Source organism: Sceloporus occidentalis, unplaced genomic scaffold (assembly GCF_023333645.1).
Source record: "Sceloporus occidentalis isolate IW3139 unplaced genomic scaffold, rSceOcc1.0.p SCAF_1, whole genome shotgun sequence".
NCBI classification, from domain to species: domain Eukaryota; kingdom Metazoa; phylum Chordata; class Lepidosauria; order Squamata; family Phrynosomatidae; genus Sceloporus; species Sceloporus occidentalis.
In genome coordinates, this window is record NW_028316981.1 from 20509379 (window position 1) to 20529102 (window position 19724).

At 42.9% G+C, this 19724-nt stretch overlaps 1 protein-coding gene and 1 long non-coding RNA gene across 4 annotated transcripts in view; one reads left to right on the top strand and one right to left on the bottom strand.

The window, feature by feature from the left end:
- Nucleotides 1-5284: 5284 nt before the first annotated feature.
- Nucleotides 5285-19724, bottom strand: part of LOC149321074 (C-type lectin domain family 2 member D-like) — a 31307-nt gene continuing 16867 nt past the window's right edge. The window contains exons 5-8 of one of the 3 annotated variants that reach the window (XR_016280479.1): nucleotides 18878-19062; nucleotides 10948-11051; nucleotides 9023-9120; nucleotides 7112-7190 (exon numbers count right to left, since the gene is read on the bottom strand). Coding sequence is in view for 2 of the 3 variants with exons in the window: in XM_089515312.1 (XP_089371438.1) it covers nucleotides 7037-7190; nucleotides 10948-11051; nucleotides 18878-19062 (443 nt within the window). In the remaining variant the exon portion in view is untranslated. Of the gene's footprint in view, nucleotides 7191-7857; nucleotides 9121-10947; nucleotides 11052-18877; nucleotides 19063-19724 lie in introns of those variants that run through there. The other 2 variants (XM_089515312.1, XM_089515322.1) reach the window with 2 other exon arrangements.
- Nucleotides 9211-11789, top strand: LOC149321075 (uncharacterized). Its single transcript, XR_016280480.1, has 3 exons — nucleotides 9211-9288; nucleotides 11219-11331; nucleotides 11718-11789. It is a non-coding gene; the product is annotated as an uncharacterized LOC149321075 (long non-coding RNA).

Consider the following 19724-nt stretch of genomic DNA (forward strand, 5'->3'; position numbering starts at 1 on the left):
ACGCCGAGAGGTCGTCCTCGTCCGAGGGAACGTCGGATGGAGGCGGAAGCTCGTCCTCAGAATCCGTGTCAGAGGTGAGAGGAATGTCCAGAACCCTGACCTGGGATCTTGGCCGAATCGGGATGGGGCCTGCCGAGGACTGAGAGCGCCGGCGGGGTGACGATGGAGGCTTCTCCATAACCGAGACACTCGGGATCGATCAGGCAGACGTGCCCTCCCGTGGATCAGCAGGACGAGGGTTGAGCCTTGTAAACTCCTTGAAGGCCACATCCCTCGGGACGGACATAAAGTACCGGCCCGTCTCGGAGTCGAAGAACAGGTCCGGGGCTTCGTAACTACGGACCTCGTCTCCGTCTTCCTCATCCTCGGAGTGGGGGAACAGTGGGGGCAGTTCCCCGGGAGGGGAGGAGGGAGCGGCGCCTTCCACCTCGTGGACGAAGTCCATGGTGGGTTGAGCTGGCGTGTCCAGCACCGGGACCGGTTGTATCTCAGGAGCAGATTCCGGACCGGGAAGAACTGCAGGGGCGCGGGCCTTCTTCGAGGAGGAGCGCTTCTTGTCTCTAGGCTCGGAGGGCAAGTCCGACCCAGCATGTTCCTTAGGCCGCTTGGACTTCTTGGGCGCAGGGTCCCGATCAGCTTCCTTGTGGTGCCTCTTCTTTCCCGATCTCGAGGTCTCTTCCGGTGGGAAGAAGGGGTTCTCAGGAAGGTCCAAGAGGACGGCAGGACCCGACGAGGAGGGCTTTGGAGACCTAGCTCTATGAGCCGTCGGTCCCGAGGACGAAGCCGGCTCCCTTGGCTTGGAGGCGTGTCGGGATGCCTTGGACGCCTTGGAGGATGAAGGCGAAGCGAGCCGGACCTCCGCCTCAGTCCGTTCCCTCGCGTGCGAGCCGTCCGGTTTCCTCCCGGATTTCGGTTTCAGCTCGAGACCCTCAGTCCCCGATGACTTATGGGGGCGCTTGGAGGGTTCGTCGGTGGCACTGGGCGGTTTGGTGCCACGGGCCACATCGGAGGTGGTGGGAGCCACTATCCCGGCCGGGACAGACACCACGCTGGACAGGCTGGCCCTGACAGACGTCACACTGGACACGCTGGCCCTGGAGGATGAAGCAGGTGGCACAGAAGGCGGAAGGGATGACGAGCGGGGACCTCCCTCCTGTACCTTGCCCAGGGCGATGGCCGAAGTGAGCCGGGACTCACGATTTTTCCGGGCTTGCGCCGAGAGGGACTTGCAAAGCGGGCAAGCCTTGGCATCATGGTCCTTGCCGAGGCACAACAGGCAAGAGGAGTGCGGATCCTGGATGGGCACCTTGCCCCCGCAAACGTCGCACTTCTTGAAAGGTGCAGGCATTTCCGAAGTCGACAAGCCAGAGGAGAATACAAAGCGAGGTCAACAGTCCGAAAGTCCAAAGTTACCAGGGGCGGGAGACAAAGAGTGGTCAAAAACGGTCCGAGGTCTAAGTGATTCCAAAGAGCTAGAGAAGCGAGCGAAGTTCCTTCAAGCAGCTAGCACGGCGGAAAAAAGGAACTGGGGAAAGAGCGGGAAGGCAGGGGCCTTATAACGGGTGGGCGGAGTTACCACCAAAAAGTTTCTATATGTTGCAAAGTAAACTTTGCCCAGTGATTCCAGTAGGTTCCGAGCAGCACTGCGCAGGCGCAGTGAAACCCATTTGTATGATTCACAGAGACCACGAAGAAGAAACACCTTTACCATAAAACACACAAACTTGGGTCTGAAGCTGAAATGGAACAAATAAGTCACGAAAACCTGCTGGCCATCTAAAAAGTAGACCTCAGAATTAACAAGTGGTAAGAGAATCCTTACAGAGAGGCAGTGGTTTTCCTGTTGGATAAGGATGTGTGTAGCATACATGAGGGAGATTTTTATATTTATAGCTATAGACTGCAGCTAGAGTGGTGAGAGCAAGATCTACAGAAGTGATATGCGTACACGGGAATAGTGTAAATCTCTGAAGAAGAGAGAAACAAGGATAGCTTCATGGCCTCATGCACAGATCACTTCTTTGGATCCCAGGGTGTGAAGTGAAGGCTAACTGTATGTATGCTTGGAGCAAGATCTTAGGCTCACCTAGGAAAAGGTTGCAAATCTGTTTGCTGAGATAAAGGGGGGAAATAGCAAAAATAAAACACATACAAAAGTTTGCACATGGTTCTGTGATCTGTACAGATCTGATGCATTCATCACGATGGTGACATGCTGAACTGCCATGAGAGGAAATCTCCTCCTTTATTCATATGAGATTCATATTTGAATGTTCACTTTTGTATGTTTTAATTGTATTGTTCTTTGACATTTTAACTTGCTTTGAGTCCCAATTTTGAGAGAAAGTGAGATGATGATGATGATGATGATCACCTTGAGCTGTTTTAGGTCCTTGGTTTTTTACTTCCTTGCTTAACAAAGCCCCATCCTGGGCCTAAAACATCTTGGGGACCTGCCAAAATTGTCCCATGATTGCTCAGAAACAATATTGGGTCCCCACACAGATACAGCTCACAGATCATATTTTGGCTTCTCTTGACCTAAAAGGCCTGTCCTATACATACAGCACAATGAAATGGGAATTAGACGCTAGAATCCTGTGATGATCAAGTGATAAGAGTCACACACAGTGAAGTGGTAGATGGGTAATTCTGATTAATATTTATTATTCAGTATTGTTTTTGCTATAAGTGTAAAACAGATAATCCTCTTTGGTTTATGATAGAGCATCTCACACACACACACAACAACTTTAACTGTAAAATTCCACACAGTTGGGTTAAATAAATAGTACACTACCCAGAGTTTTAAAAATAAAACTGACATGGTTATAGATAGTTGTATATAATTAAACTCACCAGCTTAATCACAATGACCTCATCTTAATGTAACAAGAAAGGTAATAAGAGGCAGCGAACCTTGGTTCTCCATTTGAAAATGAATTTACACTGCTCCCTGTCACCAATAAGCACTAATGTGGGCGGCCTTTATGAACATTATAAGTCGTCGTGATCCTTTTGACTTCTGCTTCAAGTTCAACAACTGACCCTGGGCCAGAGAACCAACTCTCCCAATCCAAAACTATAACTCCAGGTCAAATTGGTCCAAAATGGTAGATAGATCCTGAGCTCTCTCATAATCTCTTAACTTCTCCTCCCAGCCTTTCCCTTCCCAGCATGTCCTTAGGGATTTTTTTTGAGTGGGTGTTTTTTTCCACAGCTTTGCTGCCTCATTAAAAATAAAGAACATGAACAGCAGGGGAAAGTTATTCCCTTGGTCATTCATGGGTTTCCCCTGAAAATGGAAAAGGACATGTTGAGCTCAGAGCAGATATGGGTTGTGTCATCATCATGCGATTGGTATTGCCAAAGCTGATTCCCAATGTACCTGCAGTTTAAAAGCCACACGTGGTAATGTCCTGGCACCCATTTACAAAGAACTTTTATGATACAGACCACCCTAGGGCATAGGAATTATGAATAACATTAACAACAACAACACAAAGTATATTCAACCCACAGTGAGTAAAAAAATAATTAAATAATTAGAAACTGACAAACCTTTATAAAAAAAATACATAGAAGATCATAGCAGGAATAACAATATTCTACATTGTGCCATTATTAGTGGTGCTTTACAGATTACCAGAGGACAAATTCTTGTCCCAAGAATATTCCAATGTGTCTCAAAAAAGACCCAATAAGCATACGACTGGAGCACTATGAAGTCTCATGCGTACTCATGCCTTTATCTGGGGTGGGGGCAAGACTGCTTCCTTGTCCCTGCTTTTTCCTCAAGTGCAAAACATCAGCCAGGGTGTACATGGACATGTTTCAGCTGCCCTTTATCACCTGGGGAAGAAGGATCAGCTTCTTCTCCCTCCCCCAGCTAAGGGTCCCCTAAAGGCCTCTGAGAGGTTTTTGTAATGGTTCCAGAGGCCTTTAGGGGAGCCTTAGCTGGGGGTGGGGGCAGAAGCTTATAAATAATAATAAAATAAAAATTTTATTTATATACCGCCCTTCTTAAATCAGGGCGGTGCACAACAGAAACACATCAATACAATAATACAATTATACAAAAAGATTAAAAACAGTCCAATAAAAATAATAAAACTCATGCCGGCGAAACAGTGCTGACCAAAAAAAAGGGGGGGGGAGAGTATTCTGGGGAAGGTCAGGGGTAAGCCTGCTCAAATAGAAAGGTTTTTAGTCCCTTCTTAAATTGGGCTAGGGAGGTGGCTGAGCGGAGCTCGAAGGGCAGCGAGTTCCAGAGGGTGGGGGCCGAGATGGAGAAGGCCCTCCTAGAGGTGGAAGTGTATTTCCCCTCTGGAACTCTTAATAGTTGCTGCCCTGAAGATCTGAGGGTGCGGGACGGATTGTACGGAGAGAGGCGGTCCTCCAGATACCCTGGGCCCAAGCCATTTAGGGCTTTATAGGTTATAACCAACACCTTGTATTGCGCCCGGAAACGAATAGGCAACCAATGTAGGTCTTTAAGGACCGGTGTTATATGACTGGCCCTGGCAGAACCAGTGACCAGTCGAGCTGCCATATTCTGCACAAGTTGCAGCTTCCAGGTATGGTACAAGGGTTGCCCCATGTAGAGCGCGTTGCAGAAGTCCAAACGAGAGGTTACCAGAGCGTGTACTACAGTTTCAAGATCACCCCGGTCGAGGTAGGGTCGCAGCTGGCGAATCAGCCGAAGCTGATAACAGGCGCTCCTGACCGTCGCATCCACCTGAGATGTAAGGTGGAGTGACGAGTCCAGGAGCACCCCCAGACTGCGCACTGAGTCCTTCACGGAAAGCGTGATTCCGTTCAGGACAGGTGGAACCACCGCCAACCCCGGACCGGGAGAACCTATCATGAGTACTTTCGTCTTTTCCGGATTCAGGCTGAGTCTGTTTTCCTTCATCCAGCCCATTACCGACTCCAGACAGGCCACGAGAGGAGAGACGCCAACCCCAGTCACTGCATCAGTCGGAGACATAGAGAAGACTATTTGGGTGTCATCAGCGTACTGATAACCCCGCGCCCCATGTCTCCGGATGATCTCTCCCAGCGGTTTCATGTAAATGTTAAAGAGCATGGGGGACAGAATGGCTCCTTGAGGGACCCCAGATGTCAGGGCCCTCTTATCGGAGCACACGTCCCCCAGCTGCACCATCTGGAACCTCCCGGAGAGGTAGGACCGGAACCACTGGAGCGCAGTGCCCCCGATTCCCACCTCTGCCAGGCGTTCCAGAAGGATACCATGGTCTATGGTATCAAAAGCCGCTGAGATGTCCAAGAGCACTAACAGGGACACGCTACCCCTGTCCATGCCCAGACGGAGATCATCGACCAAGGCGACCATAGCAGTCTCAACCCTGTAACCCGCCCGAAAGCCGGTTTGAAATGGGTCTAGATAATCCGTATCGTCCAAGATCGATTGAAGCTGGATTGCAACCACCCGCTCGATCACCTTCCCCAAAAATGGCAATAGCGAGATTGGCCAATAATTATTATGCAACAGGGGGTCGAGGGAGGGCTTTTTTAATAAAGGTTTTACTATGGCCAATTTTAGATTAGTTGGAAATTGCCCATCCCTCAAGGATGTGTTAATAATCCGGTGTAACAATGATGTCACAACCGGCCCCCCCTGTGCCGCTAGCCATGAGGGACAGGGATCGAGAGAGCAAGTTGTCTTCCTAATGCTTCCAAGGTGATAAAGGGCAGCTGGAACATGCCCAGGTACACACTGGCTACTGTTTTGCACTTTTTTTCCTATGAAATAACAGCTTGATGCATCATGAGTGTGAAGTCTGGATATCCTCCCTCAACATTTCTAGCCTTGAACCTAGTGTAGCAGTTTGGGTGTTGCGTTAGGACTCTGGGGACCAGGATTTGAATTCCCACACGGCCATGGAAACCCACTGGGCGACTTTGGGCAAGTCACACACTCTCGGCCTCAGAGGAAGGCAATGACAACCCCCCTCTGAACTAATCTTAGTTATGAAACCCCATGATAGGTTCACCAGAGGATTGCCAGAAACAACTTGAAGGCACACTACAACAAAGCTGGACACTGCAATAAGCAGCAGCATCCAGGCCCTCAATTCTTATCCTGCTACCTTGGTATGTGGCAGAAGATCAGAAGTGACAACTGCTTCACAGAAAGTCATAGCAGCCCAAGCCGATGCATATCAGATTGGTCAAAAGTGTTGCAAGTCCCAAGTCAACACTCTAACCATTACACTGAACTGTCTTTCAATTGTGTTTCCATTGATGACTTTAGTTGCTACTTAATGTTTTGTATTAAATAATTATTATTATTTACATTATTATTTTCACAAAAATCTTGTAAAATTGGTCAGTATTATTATCAGGTTGGTTTACAGTCAGGCTGTGAACATGTACCATACACGAGATTCAAACTCAGGGACTCCCCAATTTGTAACTCAGTCTCTTAATTAGGGATTTTACTCATCATTAATTTTCACCTCAAAGAAGCATGTGTAATTTTAGTGATTTGCTTCTGATGCAGGAAAGTCTTTGAAAGTTTTGAAGCCTATTCACAATTCGGGATTTATTCTGCACAAAATTTGCACATAGTCATTTTGTAGAGAAAAACCACCATTTTCTGCACAGATTGATTTTTCTGCACAGAAAAACGTGCTTCCAGTGCAGAACATGCTGTTTTTTGAGCAAATCAACTACATGTAAATTTTACGCAGCATGTCCCAAACTGCTAAATATTATTGCCGGTTCAGGATTCTTCTTTTCAGAATTTCTCAATACTTGAAAAACTTGGTTTTCAATATATTTTTTGTTGGTTTTTGGGGCGATGAGGCTGTGTTTTAGAAGTGTTTTTTCCTGACATTTTGCCAGCAGCTGTGGCTGGCATCCTCAAAGAAAGCATCTTCAGAAAAACTATGGATGCTGGGGCCACAGTGTTCCAACATCTGCTGTAGGCTTCAATGGAAAGAGAGAGGCTTCTCCATTGATACTGGCATCTTTGAAGAGCTGGACATTACTCGTTTCACATGGACACAGATCATAAACTGTCCCTTTTGCTCATGCTTTGTTTTCTCCTCCTGACGCAAGCATCTTCCTGGCTGCAGAGAAAGAGGTTATCTACATAGCACCTGGTACTGCTGAGCCCGATGTCATCTATGTATACGCAGTCACCATCTCCTCGTACTGAAAACCTGGAATAGGGGTCAGAAAATTACAGTGTATTATTAGCTGCAAATATGTGATATCTGTAGAGTTGGAATAAACATTGCAATGCATGTTATTTCAAGTAGGTGATAACAAGGCAAAATATGGCATGTGACCCCCATGAAGCCCTCTGGGGGAGTCCAAAATATTTTTTGTGGGGAAAAAATCCTTCACAATATTCCAAAATCAACAACAATATTTAAGGTGAAGATGGAATTTCCACCATGTTTTGAGTCTAGCCTGGGTCCAAGACATGCCTTTTTTGAAACAAGAAGTGAACAAGAAGTCACATCCTCTCTTGGGCCATTCCAAAAGGAACAGAACCAAAAACTGGAACACACATATTCACAGTAGAAGAGTCAAAGGAAACAAAGTCCCACATGCTGTTGATGATCCACAAACTTTATTATCTTAAAAAGCCCAACACGTTTCAGCCTTGCCACAAATTGGTCTTCTTCAGGGGCTATTGTAAAATGAATAAAAGTACATTTATTATAGTTGTGGTATTGGGACAATACATAAAGCATCTCTAAAAGATAATTCCATAAAGATAAAATAGCATCTATTATCCATATTATCATATACATGCATTTCAGGACTTGCAGTCTGCACTCTCAACAAAGTGGACACTCTATTAGAAGGAAGGGACTAGGACATCATCAAAGAGAACCAGTGAGAAGATACATGATGCAATCTGTCCATAAAGTTAGCAGCTCTGTTCTATCTAGCTAATGCAATATTGAAATTATTTTTAGCCATTTATCCAGTTTTTGATATAAGACATTGTATCTCCAAATTTTCATTCAAACCCCCTGGCACTAAAGTGTTAAGTTTCAAAATCCACTCTGCTTCTTTCTTCTATAAACATTTTTATTATTTATCACCCCCAGTACCAAAAAGCTTATGTCAGTTGCTACATGTTTCATTTGTTCAAAGTGATTAACCAGAGATACCCCTATTCTTTTATTTCTCAGTCTGGACAGGTGTTCTGTCAGAAGACATTTATGGACACAAAAGTTTAATTTTATTTGTATGGCAAAGGGTGCAGCCCTCAAAGGTTCCTCTACTCTATCACAGTTACACACCTTTGTGTTAGAGGGTCCCATAGGTTCTCTTGCTTAGTGAATACAGTATATCTTCTTTTTTTCTATTAATATTCAACAGAGAGATTGTGTTCATGTCTCTAGATGCACAGAAGTGAATAAATCCTGGCATATATAAAATTTCAGAAAAGAAGCAAGTGATAGGTAGCTCTCTCCTTTCTATCATCCCCCTCCATACTTCTAAATTTTTCAGAAAACTGTTTTTTATGGTTTCCTGGAAGGTGACAGGCTGAAAATGTATGTATATATGGGGAGGGAAGAGTGTTAAGTTGTAGATGCAAAGGGTTTGCTCTGGAATGCTGTTCATAGAATTCTCTGAGAAGCATGGAGTACCCCTAGACTCAAAACACCTGACATTTGTCTATGATATTTAGGCACAGTACAGACCGCCCGGAAACGGCAGTCTGCAGGTGCCTGTTTTAACTCCAGAAGGGTGCCGCAGCTGCCAAACCACGTGACATCTCTCCAGAATATAAAGAACCCAGTTCTTCCAGGTCCTTTTTGCAGTGCCCAGGTTACGTCACAAGTGCTCCAATGGCACATACGTGATGTAATGAACACACAGCGACATGCAGACACTGCACATCCCTTACACCAAAATGGTGGTGCCCATGTGGACAGGATACCGCCATTAGGCCACTTCCAATACACTGTAGGGTTCGGGAGCATGAGGTTAATGCATGCTCAAGAACCCTAGTATCGGCGCCGCTACACACCTTTTGGCCTGTCTGTCTGGGCCTTGTTTCAAGATTTGACACAATGTGAAAGTATTTAGTATTTGTCTGGCACCATTTAGTAGGGTTACTGCACAATCCTAAGGAAGAAAAAAAGAAAGCAAGAAAGAAAGAAAGAAAGAAAGAAAGAAAGAAAGAAAGGACTGAGCTCTCCAGTATTCGTCTCTGGTCTTTTTTTACACTATTCCAGACTCTTTCCAGCAATGCAGCAGAGTGGGCAGAAGCAGACTCCATGGGTATTCTGTTTTGTAAGTGCTTTTATGTTTTTCTTCTACCCTCTCCCAACTCTAAATGGCCAATAGGAACAATCAGAGGAAATTTATTTACACTTCCCCTGAGGCTAGTCTAAATACTCACCTGGCTAAATGCTTTCCTAAATCCCCTAGGACAGGGGTGGGCAACTGTGAAAGAGTATGGAGCTACATTATCCCTAAGGAGATTTGGAGGGTTACACTCCACAACACTCCCCCAAAGTAATTTTGGCTCCAAAGGTCTCTAGGGGCATGGCGGGTATTTTCACCAAATTTAATCCTACCTCAGCCATTTTAGGCCCAGAAGAGGTCATTTTCAACAACAGGTAGTGGGGAGAAGTTAATTCCTGTTTCAAAAAAGGTCTTTCCTAGGTCTAAACTGGCCCAGGGAACATGGTGTAAATGCTCCCCATCCACACACATATAATATAATATAATTAATATAATATAATAAACACTGGACTCTTGTTATCCGTTGGGGTTTGGTTCCAGGAACTCCTGTGAATAACAAATTCAGTGTATGCTCAAGTCCCATTAAATACTATGGTATAGCAAAATGGTGTCCCTTATATAAAATGGAATAATCAAGGTTTGATACTTGAAATTTATATTTTTAAAAAATATTTTCAAGCCATAGATGTTTGAATCCGTGTATAGAAAATCCGTGTATAAGGAGGGCCAACAGTACATTGGGCCCTTCATATCCACAGGGGTTCAGTACTGAACCCCCTGCAGATGACAAAAACCATGGGACCTCAACTCCCATGTTTTCAGTGGTGGCATGTGCTTGGCTGCTCTGCTGTGGCTATGTGTACGAGCAGCCATTAAAGTCAACGAGGCTTGCCATCTGCAGATGCTGAAACCCGCCAAAGGCAAACCCACAGTTGTGGCAGGCATGCTATAATATATAATATAATATAATATAATATAATATAATATAATATAATATAATAATGTATATATGCCAGAGTGCCCTGTGGGATGGATGGCACATGTAGTATGTAGGCCATGCTTTGCCTACCCCTGTCCTAGGATCTACTTCTTACCATGTCCTGCCCAATACCACATTCCTCGTCAATGCTGAACATAAAGGTTACAACTTCATTGACATTCCCACAATGAAAGCATCTGCAGAGACTGGGGAATACCAAGAAAGGGACTCAACAATTGGACTGTCCCACTGACTAGGCTGAAGCTTCATTAACAAGGGTTTCTGATCAATTGATGGCCCTGTATAGATACATGTTCCCAAGACCATAAATTGGCCCCTTGAGTCTTTATATCAGGCAAAATTATTAAATAAATAAATGTACTTGAATTCTCAAGTTTTTTAAAAAGTTAATATCTGAAAATTCCCATACAAAAAGAGTAATAATGCATACAAATTTCAAATGCTGCTGTCTATCACTAATCTCTGTAGTGCTTCCATGTACTGTTTTAAAACACTGATAATGGATGGAGCACCTCCTTGGTAGCAGATAACAAAATAGCATCTTTGGCTCCCTCTGCAGGCTTTTAGATTGTAAAGATCTATATGGAGGCGTACTGTGTGTAGTTAAGCTCTGGAAACAAATCTTGGAATAGCCTTATAGTTCCAATTCATAAGAGACAAACTTTTCTGAGCACATAGAGTCAAGATGAACAAAAATCACTCACTGATTTTTCAACTCTGTGCCATTAGGCCACTTCCACATCTGTCCTGCTTCTTTTGAGAGGCCAATCCAGTAATGAAGGGGACGAGTAAAGTTCACCAAAAAGTCCTAGTGGAAGGGAAACCAAGTCATTACTGATCTGTTTGTTTATTAAATATATCACTGACCTCTCCACTAAAAGTACAATAAGTTCTGCTATACAATGTGTTTTTTACAGTAGAGTTGGCAATAATGTGATTAAACAATAGAGAATGAAAACTTTTTCTTGTCTATAGCATGATTCCCATCGTGAGCATTCAAAATTGGCAAATTTCCACAACTTGGCTAATAATGGCAGCTACATCTCCCTTCATCTGAGGTCTCATCTACACTGACCAGAAAACTCCAGGTTGTATATTACCATTATAATTCAATTCCACTTACTAGTAAGGAACAGTTGCATTCCAAAGTATATAAACTGCAGCCATATTCCCTCATTAATGTCCGCAGCTGAAGTGGGCAGCATTCCAGCAATTAGGAATAATTTATAGTCATGCCTTTATTAATAATCAAGGTTTCTAGCCTTGGGCTCAATAAGGATAGCCATTCATAAAATTCTAAAGCAAGTCTTTCTGGTAATGGTAATAGTTATTAGCATGACTTTTTATGATTATGCAATGTGGCTGTTTATACAGAAGTAATATATACTTTCATTATGAGCAGAAGAAGTCAGTTCAATATTAGCTGGGAAGAAATGTCTGTGATTTTTTCATGATTTACTCCATTATTCTACAGACTGGTTGTTCATCTCTGCTGCTTCTGGATGTTTTGACATGCTAATTGATTGACAGACTGCTTATTCTGTAATACAGCATAAGAGGAAGGGTGTGATGCAACAAGATCTGGAGACACACCACATACTGATTGTCCAGGTACTAAGTTGTGACTGGATGAGAATCTAGTGAGCAGACAGGTGTAGACCATGGTAATGAGCTAAGTAAACCAGGTGATTGTATTAACAAATTAGAAAGGTATAATTGCCTGGTGGATCTACTGGGTCTTGGGAGCATTCATTGAATCCTGCTCTCCATATGGTAATGTATGCATGCTGCTATCTGGATTTTGTACTATGCCATTCATATTGTTTTGCTTCATTTTTTGAGACTTCTGTTAAGTAAAGTTTTGTTAAATTTCCTCAAACCTCTGCTGTCATTTTTTTTTTCTTTAATACTCACACCCCAACAATGGTTATGGGCCCAGAGCGCCACCATGGCGGTGTTGGAGTTTGGAGGAAATTAGAAGTCTGAAGAGTCTGCAGTTTTTTCATTTTTGTTTGGGCAGACAAGAAGCAAAAGGGCTTGCTGAGCACCTGGTATTTGTTTTTTGGATAAAGGTGTTGAAGATCAGCAGCCATGGCCAGTACAGTGATTGGTGGTCTACCACTTGAGAGACTCAATGACCATAATTATTTGACTTGGTCTGTGAAGATGCAGTTTTTTCTTGTTAAAGAAGGCTTATGGGAAGCTGTAGAAAATCCCCCAGCACAGCCTGGCAGAGGTCAGAGGATAGCTGCCCAAAAGGCTCACTCCTGGATTGTTTTGGGAGTAGAAGAGAGCCAGCTCAACCATATAAGACACTTGCACACTGCAAAGGAGTGTTGGGAGGCTTTGCGAGGAATCCATATTCGCACTACTGCTACTTCCAAGATGGCCCTGTCTAGGAAGCTCTACAGAGCACGTCTGGAGCCAGAAGGGGATGTTTTGCAGCATTTGCAGCATATGCAGCAGCTTTTTGTTGAGTTGTCGGAGAGGGGCAGATTTTTTGAAGAAAGTGACAAAGTGTTTATTGTTTTGAGTTCCCTTGATGATTCCTGGGACAACTTTTCCCAAAGTCTGGAGGTTCTTCCAGAACAAGACTTGACAATGCACTACCTCACCGGTCGTCTTTTAGAGGAAGAAGCTAAAAGGAAAGAACGCCGAGTGGAGCGGGCAACTTCCAAGCAGCATTTCAAGAGTTCTTCGGCTCAGTCTCAGCGTAATAGTGAGGCGAACAGCGGAGAAGGTGTATTTGCTGTAAGGAAGTGCTATCGCTGTGGTTCCACGCGGCATCTTCAACGCTTCTGTCCAGCCTTGCAGAGACACGGTGGTGCAGAGAAGAAGAAAAAGCAGGGAGTCAAGTCACAGATTGTTTCGGCTGCATTTTGTTCAAGCCAGGAAGAAGGGAACTGGTTGATGGATTCTGGTTGCGCATGCCACATTGCGAACCAAAGACACTTTTTTGAGTTTTTGGAGCCTGCAAGTATGGATCATGTTAAGTTGGGAAATGGTCTTAAGGTTTCCGTTGAGGGTATGGGAGAATGCTATGTTCCCTGCTTATCCACAACACTGAAAAATGTATTTTATGTGCCAGAGCTAAAATTTAGTTTTTTGAGTGTAGCCTGTCTAACTGAAGAAGGCTATCAGATATCTTTTGTTGGCACAGGTTGTGAAGTCAGGAAAGGAGGGGAACTCTGTGCTAGAGGGGTTAAAAGGGAAGGTCTTTATTATATGACTCCCAGTGAGCAGAGTTCTGTGGGTGCAGTATATGATAATAACCCTCCACATGACAAATGCATTCATTTGTTGCACAGGCGTTTAGGCCATGCCAGTTTCAAAGTGATAGAGAAAATGAGGTCTCTATATGAGGATAACAAAGTAAAACAATGCAAGTTATTTCTTGACTGTGCCATATGCAAACAGTCAAAGAGCAAAATTCAGCCAATAAGGAGGAAAAGCAACAGGGTGACTGAAAGGCCATTTCAGTTAGTACATTCTGATGTGGTAGGGCCATTACAAGCCAGCTTTGGAGGAGCTAGATATTTTGTTACTTTTGTAGATGACTATAGCCGTTATAGCTGGGCTTATGTTATGAAAAACAAAGGGGAAGTTTTTCAAATATTTAAGAATTGGGTTGCCTATGTAGAAAGGCAATTTGGCCACAAAGTGGCACAATTACAATCTGACCGAGGAGGAGAATACTTGTCAAGCTCTTTTCAGCAGTGGCTGAAAAGAAAAGGCATCCTGCATAGACTTACCAACCCTTTTTCGCCTTGGGAAAATGGCATAGCAGAACGCCATGGGGGAATGCTCCAGGTAGTAAAAGACTCACTACTGTGTGACTCTGGTATGAGTACTAAATATTGGGCTGAAGCTTTGCTCACTGCAAACTATCTTGTAAACAGGATATGGAGCTCTGCAATCAACAACACCCCATATTTTTTGTTGTTTGGTAAGCAACCCAACCTTACACATTTAAGGATTTTTGGGAGTTATGCCTGGGTGCATATTCCAAAGGCACAAAGAAGAAAGGGGCAAGCTAAAGCTGCAAAGCTGAGATTCTTGGGTTATGCCACAGGGTGTAAGGGGTATAGGTTTGATGGAGGCTATGGAAGGGTGGTAATATCCCAGAATGCAAGTTTCATTGAAAGCAACTGGAGGCATGTTCATGCCAATTCAGAAATTCTTCTACCCATGAATGGGAGTGATGGGATAGACAGTACTGGTGTTACACCTTCACCACCTCAATCTCCTCTTAATGAAACCACTTCATCTAATGGTCAACAGGTTAAAAGTCCTGAGAAAAGCCCTGGGAATGTTAAAAAGGAGGGGCAGGAAAGCCCAAAGGCTTCAATTGAGCAAGACACTACTATTCAACCAAGGAGGTCTCAGAGAGAGAACAAAGGGGTTCCGCCTGAAAGGTTTTCAGTTCCTAATGTTATTAGAGTTTGCAATATTATGTTAGAGCCCCAAAGTTATGAGGAAGTTTTGAGTTTGCCTCCCAGCGAGAAGGCAAAGTGGGAAGAGGCAATGCAAGCTGAAATGAAATCCATGAATGATTACAAGGTATATACTGTTGTGAATCTGCCAGCAGATAAAAAGCCTGTAGGGTGTCGTTGGGTATACAAAATCAAACATTCTAGTTCAGGAGAAGTAAAGTACAAGGCTAGGCTCGTAGCTCAAGGTTTTTCACAAAGGAAATTTGAGAGCTATGATGAAGTTTTTTCACCAACTTCTAAGGCTGAAAGTCTGAGGTTAATCCTCACTATAGCTGCACAAACAGGAGCATTAGTTCACCATTTTGATATAACTACAGCCTTTCTAAATGCACAGCTGGATGAATCAATATTCATGGTGCAGCCTCCTGGTTTTCAAACACATAATCTGAATATGGTTTGGAAACTGAATAAGGCTATCTATGGGTTAAAGCAGTCAGCTAGATGCTGGTACAAATGCCTTGAAGCTGAATTACTGAGACATGGTTTCAAACAAGGTATTGCTGATCCCTGTGTCTTTACCAAAGGGTCAGGTAAAGATTTACAAATAGTGCTTGCATTTGTAGATGATATTTGTTTTGTTGCTCCATCTATAAACCATGTAAATAAGTTTGCAGCAGACCTGGGAGAGAAATTCCAAATAAAGCATTTGGGAAGTATTCACAAATACTTAGGTGTAGAAATTGAAAGAACAGCTGATGGAAGTTTTCTGCTCAGTCAAAAGGAAAAAATTAAGCAGCTTTTGCAGAAACTTCTTATGGAAGACTGCAAGGGTCAGGCTACTCCCATGGTAGTAGACTTTGTTAAAAATGAATGTGAAATAATGTTTGATAATGTAGATCTATATCAATCAGCAGTAGGGAGTCTACTATATCTGGCACACTGGAGTCGTCCAGATTTATCTGCAACTGCAAACATATTAAGTCGTTTTTGTTCAAAACCAACCAATGCAGCCTGGCAAGCTGTAAAGAGAGTCATGAGATATTTAAAGGAGACAATTAGTTATGATTTGTTAATTTCGTCTTCTGTATCAAATGAGTTATGCTGTTATGTAGACAGTGATTTTGCCAATGATGTACAGGACAGAAAGTCTACAACAGGCATTGTTATGTTTTTTAGCAAAGTTCCTATAATATGGAAATCTAAGAAGCAGAGTTTTGTGTCAGTTTCTTCAGCAGAAGCTGAATATGCCGCTTTATCTGATTTGTGTTGTGAATTAGTATGGTTTATACAACTCCTGAAAGATCTACAAATTGAAGTAGAGAAGCCTGTCACTGTTTTCGAAGATTCTCAAGCATGCATCGAGATGGCAACAACAGAAAGGGTGAAAAGTCGCACTAAGCATGTTGATGTAAAATATCATAATGTAAGAGATGTTGTACAAGCCAATGTAATACAACTAATATATTGTGCGTCACAAGAAAATGTAGCTGATGTGTTCACCAAGCCATTGGTTGCTGTAAAACATAAAGAGATGATGTCCAGGCTTGGCTTGATTCAAAATGTTATATAAGTTGGTTATGCACTTCATCCAGTGCACAAGGAGGGGTGTCCAGGTACTAAGTTGTGACTGGATGAGAATCTAGTGAGCAGACAGGTGTAGACCATGGTAATGAGCTAAGTAAACCAGGTGATTGTATTAACAAATTAGAAAGGTATAATTGCCTGGTGGATCTACTGGGTCTTGGGAGCATTCATTGAATCCTGCTCTCCATGCTGTCCTCATGGTAATGTATGCATGCTGCTATCTGGATTTTGTACTATGCCATTCATATTGTTTTGCTTCATTTTTTGAGACTTCTGTTAAGTAAAGTTTTGTTAAATTTCCTCAAACCTCTGCTGTCATTTTTTTTTTCTTTAATACTCACACCCCAACACTGATGTTACTTCTTTCATGGAAATGTACATGGATATATACCATAAGGCATAAAGTAATATTACTGCTGTGGTAATGCTGCATTTATACTGCCATAAATGTTAACACATTTTGTCACAATGATATCGTTATATTCTTTATTTGTATTCATTTTGTATATGTGCTCTGTTGTATCTCCTTGTTATGTGAATTAGAGGGCTGTAGCATGCTCAGGTAGGCAAAATCCTGCATCTCACCTTTACTTACAAGTTTCATTTATATCCCACTTTCCCTACATGAGCTCAAAGCAGCATACATGGCCCATGTACAACTTTCAACCCTGTGAAGTAGGTCAATCTGAGAGAGAGAAAAGAAAGAGAGAGACTGGACCAAAGTTACCCTGTAAATATTGTTAAGACAGACATCTTACCAGAGAGATTGGGAAAGTTTGGTTGCTGTGGAGGGAGCTGAAAATGGAGACACCTGAATTCCAGAGACTGTTTAGCTCCCTCCCCTCATGCAGGCAGAATTATAGAAGCTTAGACCAGGAAGAGACATAAAAGGCCATCCAGTCCAACCCCACTCTGCCATGCAGAAACACACAATCAAAGCACTCTCAACAGATAGCCATCCAGCTTCTGTTCAAAAACCTCCAAAGAACAATAACTCATCAGCAGAGAGGTTTGAAAGAACCCCACTGTCACGGACAGACCACTTCCTGATAGGGATTAGATTTGTTAGGACTCCTAACCCCTACAGAAGTGGTGGGTCCGTTACAATGGTCTGCCACTAGAGACTAATAGATCCTAAAGGATTCTTGAGTGCTGTGGGGGATCTTTCAGCTGTTAAGAGTTGGTGATTCTGCGGATGCCTTGTTTGTTCTGTGGAATAGCTAGATGACCTGGGCAATTGACCCAATTGCTCCCAAGTGTCCTTTACTTGAGTACAGAGCAAGTGGTTTTCTGAGGAGCTCAGTGCAATGGCGTGCTTGGGTAGACAACTAGAGAGATGGTGGAGAAAGACTTAGGATGAATCCAATCAAGTACAGGTCAAAACCTGTATTGTTAGCTGCCCCGATTGACCTCAAAGGGGCGGGATATAAATAAAAAATGTATTATTATTATTATTATTATTATTATTATTAAAACACATTTTAGAACCTACTTTCCACCAGAGAGGGCAGCAAAGAATCATTTCTTTCATCATAAGTTCAATCATGTCAAGTGAAGCTGTTCTAGGTAGTTAAAGGGCTATTAAATCCTAGACCTTAAACTGTTGAGGAGGAGCCCTCCTCAGAACAGCACAGCACAGCAAAGTCCTGTAACATATTTACTAAATAGTTTGCAGAGGAAATTGTTCATATTTGCTCTGTCTTGGACTCCACACTGCAGGGGAGGTAACTGAGGCATGTAATTGTCCAGTTTTGATGGAATTGCTTAGAAAGGTGAAGCCAACCAATTATCTGTTAGGTCCATATCCATCCTGGCTAATTAAAACTGCCGGAGGAGGAGTAATAAATTGGATGGTGGTAAATGCTTTTTTAAAAGATAGTTGTGTTGTAAAAGAAGCAATTATAAGATCTTTGTACAAAAAAATCTTCCTTGGACTCCACCTTCCTAGGTAACTATCAGCCTGTCTCTCAACTTTCCTTTCTAAGTAAGGTCCTAGCGAGTGGCAGCGACACAACTCCAGGCTTTCTGGGATGAAACAAATTATCTAGCTCAGGCCAATCTGGGTTCAGCGTGCTCCATCTTTAATATAATATCTCTTCAAATATTTTAATATGACCATCATGTCACCTCTTAACATTCTCTTCCCCAGGCTAAGTATACCCAGCTCCCTAAGCCGCTCCTCATAGGACATGGTTTCCAGACCTTTCACCATTTCGGTCACCTTCTTCTGGAACCAGCTTGTTAATATTTTTCTTGAATTGTGGTGCCCAGAACTGGACACAGCATACCAGGGAAGGTCTGACCAAAGTATAATAGACTGGTACAATTACTTTCCACAATATCCCAGCATCCAGTAACATGAAACAAAGCAGGCAAAGACAAAGCCTGACTGACAAGCAAACATGGCAGGAACTGTAAAGAACTCAGATCCTGACAACATCCCTTGCAGATATTGGTCTGTAACACATATCGTTGTAATAATAACAAGCACATTAATAAACCCAGAAATCAAATTTAGCAGAACTGCAATTATGTACTGGATTGCTTGAAAGGAATAAATCAAATCAGATCAATAAATACAATAGCTCATCAGTCACAGCATATTCTTGTTTCTTACGAGATCCCGCTTGGTATCAATCACAGCCAAATAAGCATCAAGTGATGAACAATGCTTCTCACTGCTGCTCCAGTTCTTTTCAGATTCTGATCTGCAGTAGCATTTTCCTTGGTACCCAACCCAACCATCTGGACAGGCAGCATCAATAGGCGGAGGACAAACTGGACATGGTTGTGGTTTCTTAACTGCCAATACAACAACAAAATTTAAGAGCTCACATTTATACTGCATCTCTGAGAGTTAAGTAGGCAGGAAATCCTGGGATCAATAGTTCAGCAGAGAAGATTTCTCACATATCATATCATTTCTCACATTAAGCAATCATTACCTTTTACACTACAAAGTTATAGCACTATGATTCCACTTCAGCTGCCATGGTTGCATCCTATGGAGTCCTTCAAGCTGAGAACTTTAAATACCTCTTTCTAAATTGCAAATCCCATGATTCTATGGGATGTTGCCATGGCAATTAAATTGGAATCATAGCACTTTAATTGTGTAGTATTAAAATTGCCACAATTCTTTAAGAAAATCACAATAGTAAACCTTGTTAAACAAAAATTCTGATGGCCATGAAATTTTTGCTGTAGATATGCTCCAGATTAGGTCACATTTTAAATAGACCCATGGAAATAAACTGGATGTTAGCTGTGTTTTCATGGCCTATGGCTCTGGAGACCAGGGCTCAAATCTCTGCTCAGCCATGGAAGTACACTGGATGACTTTGGACAAGTCATATTCTCTCAGCCTAGGAGGAAGGCAAAGGCAAACCCTCTATGAACAAATCTTGCCAAGTGATAGGTTCACCTTAGGGTTGCCATAAGTTGGAAACAACTTGAAGGTACAG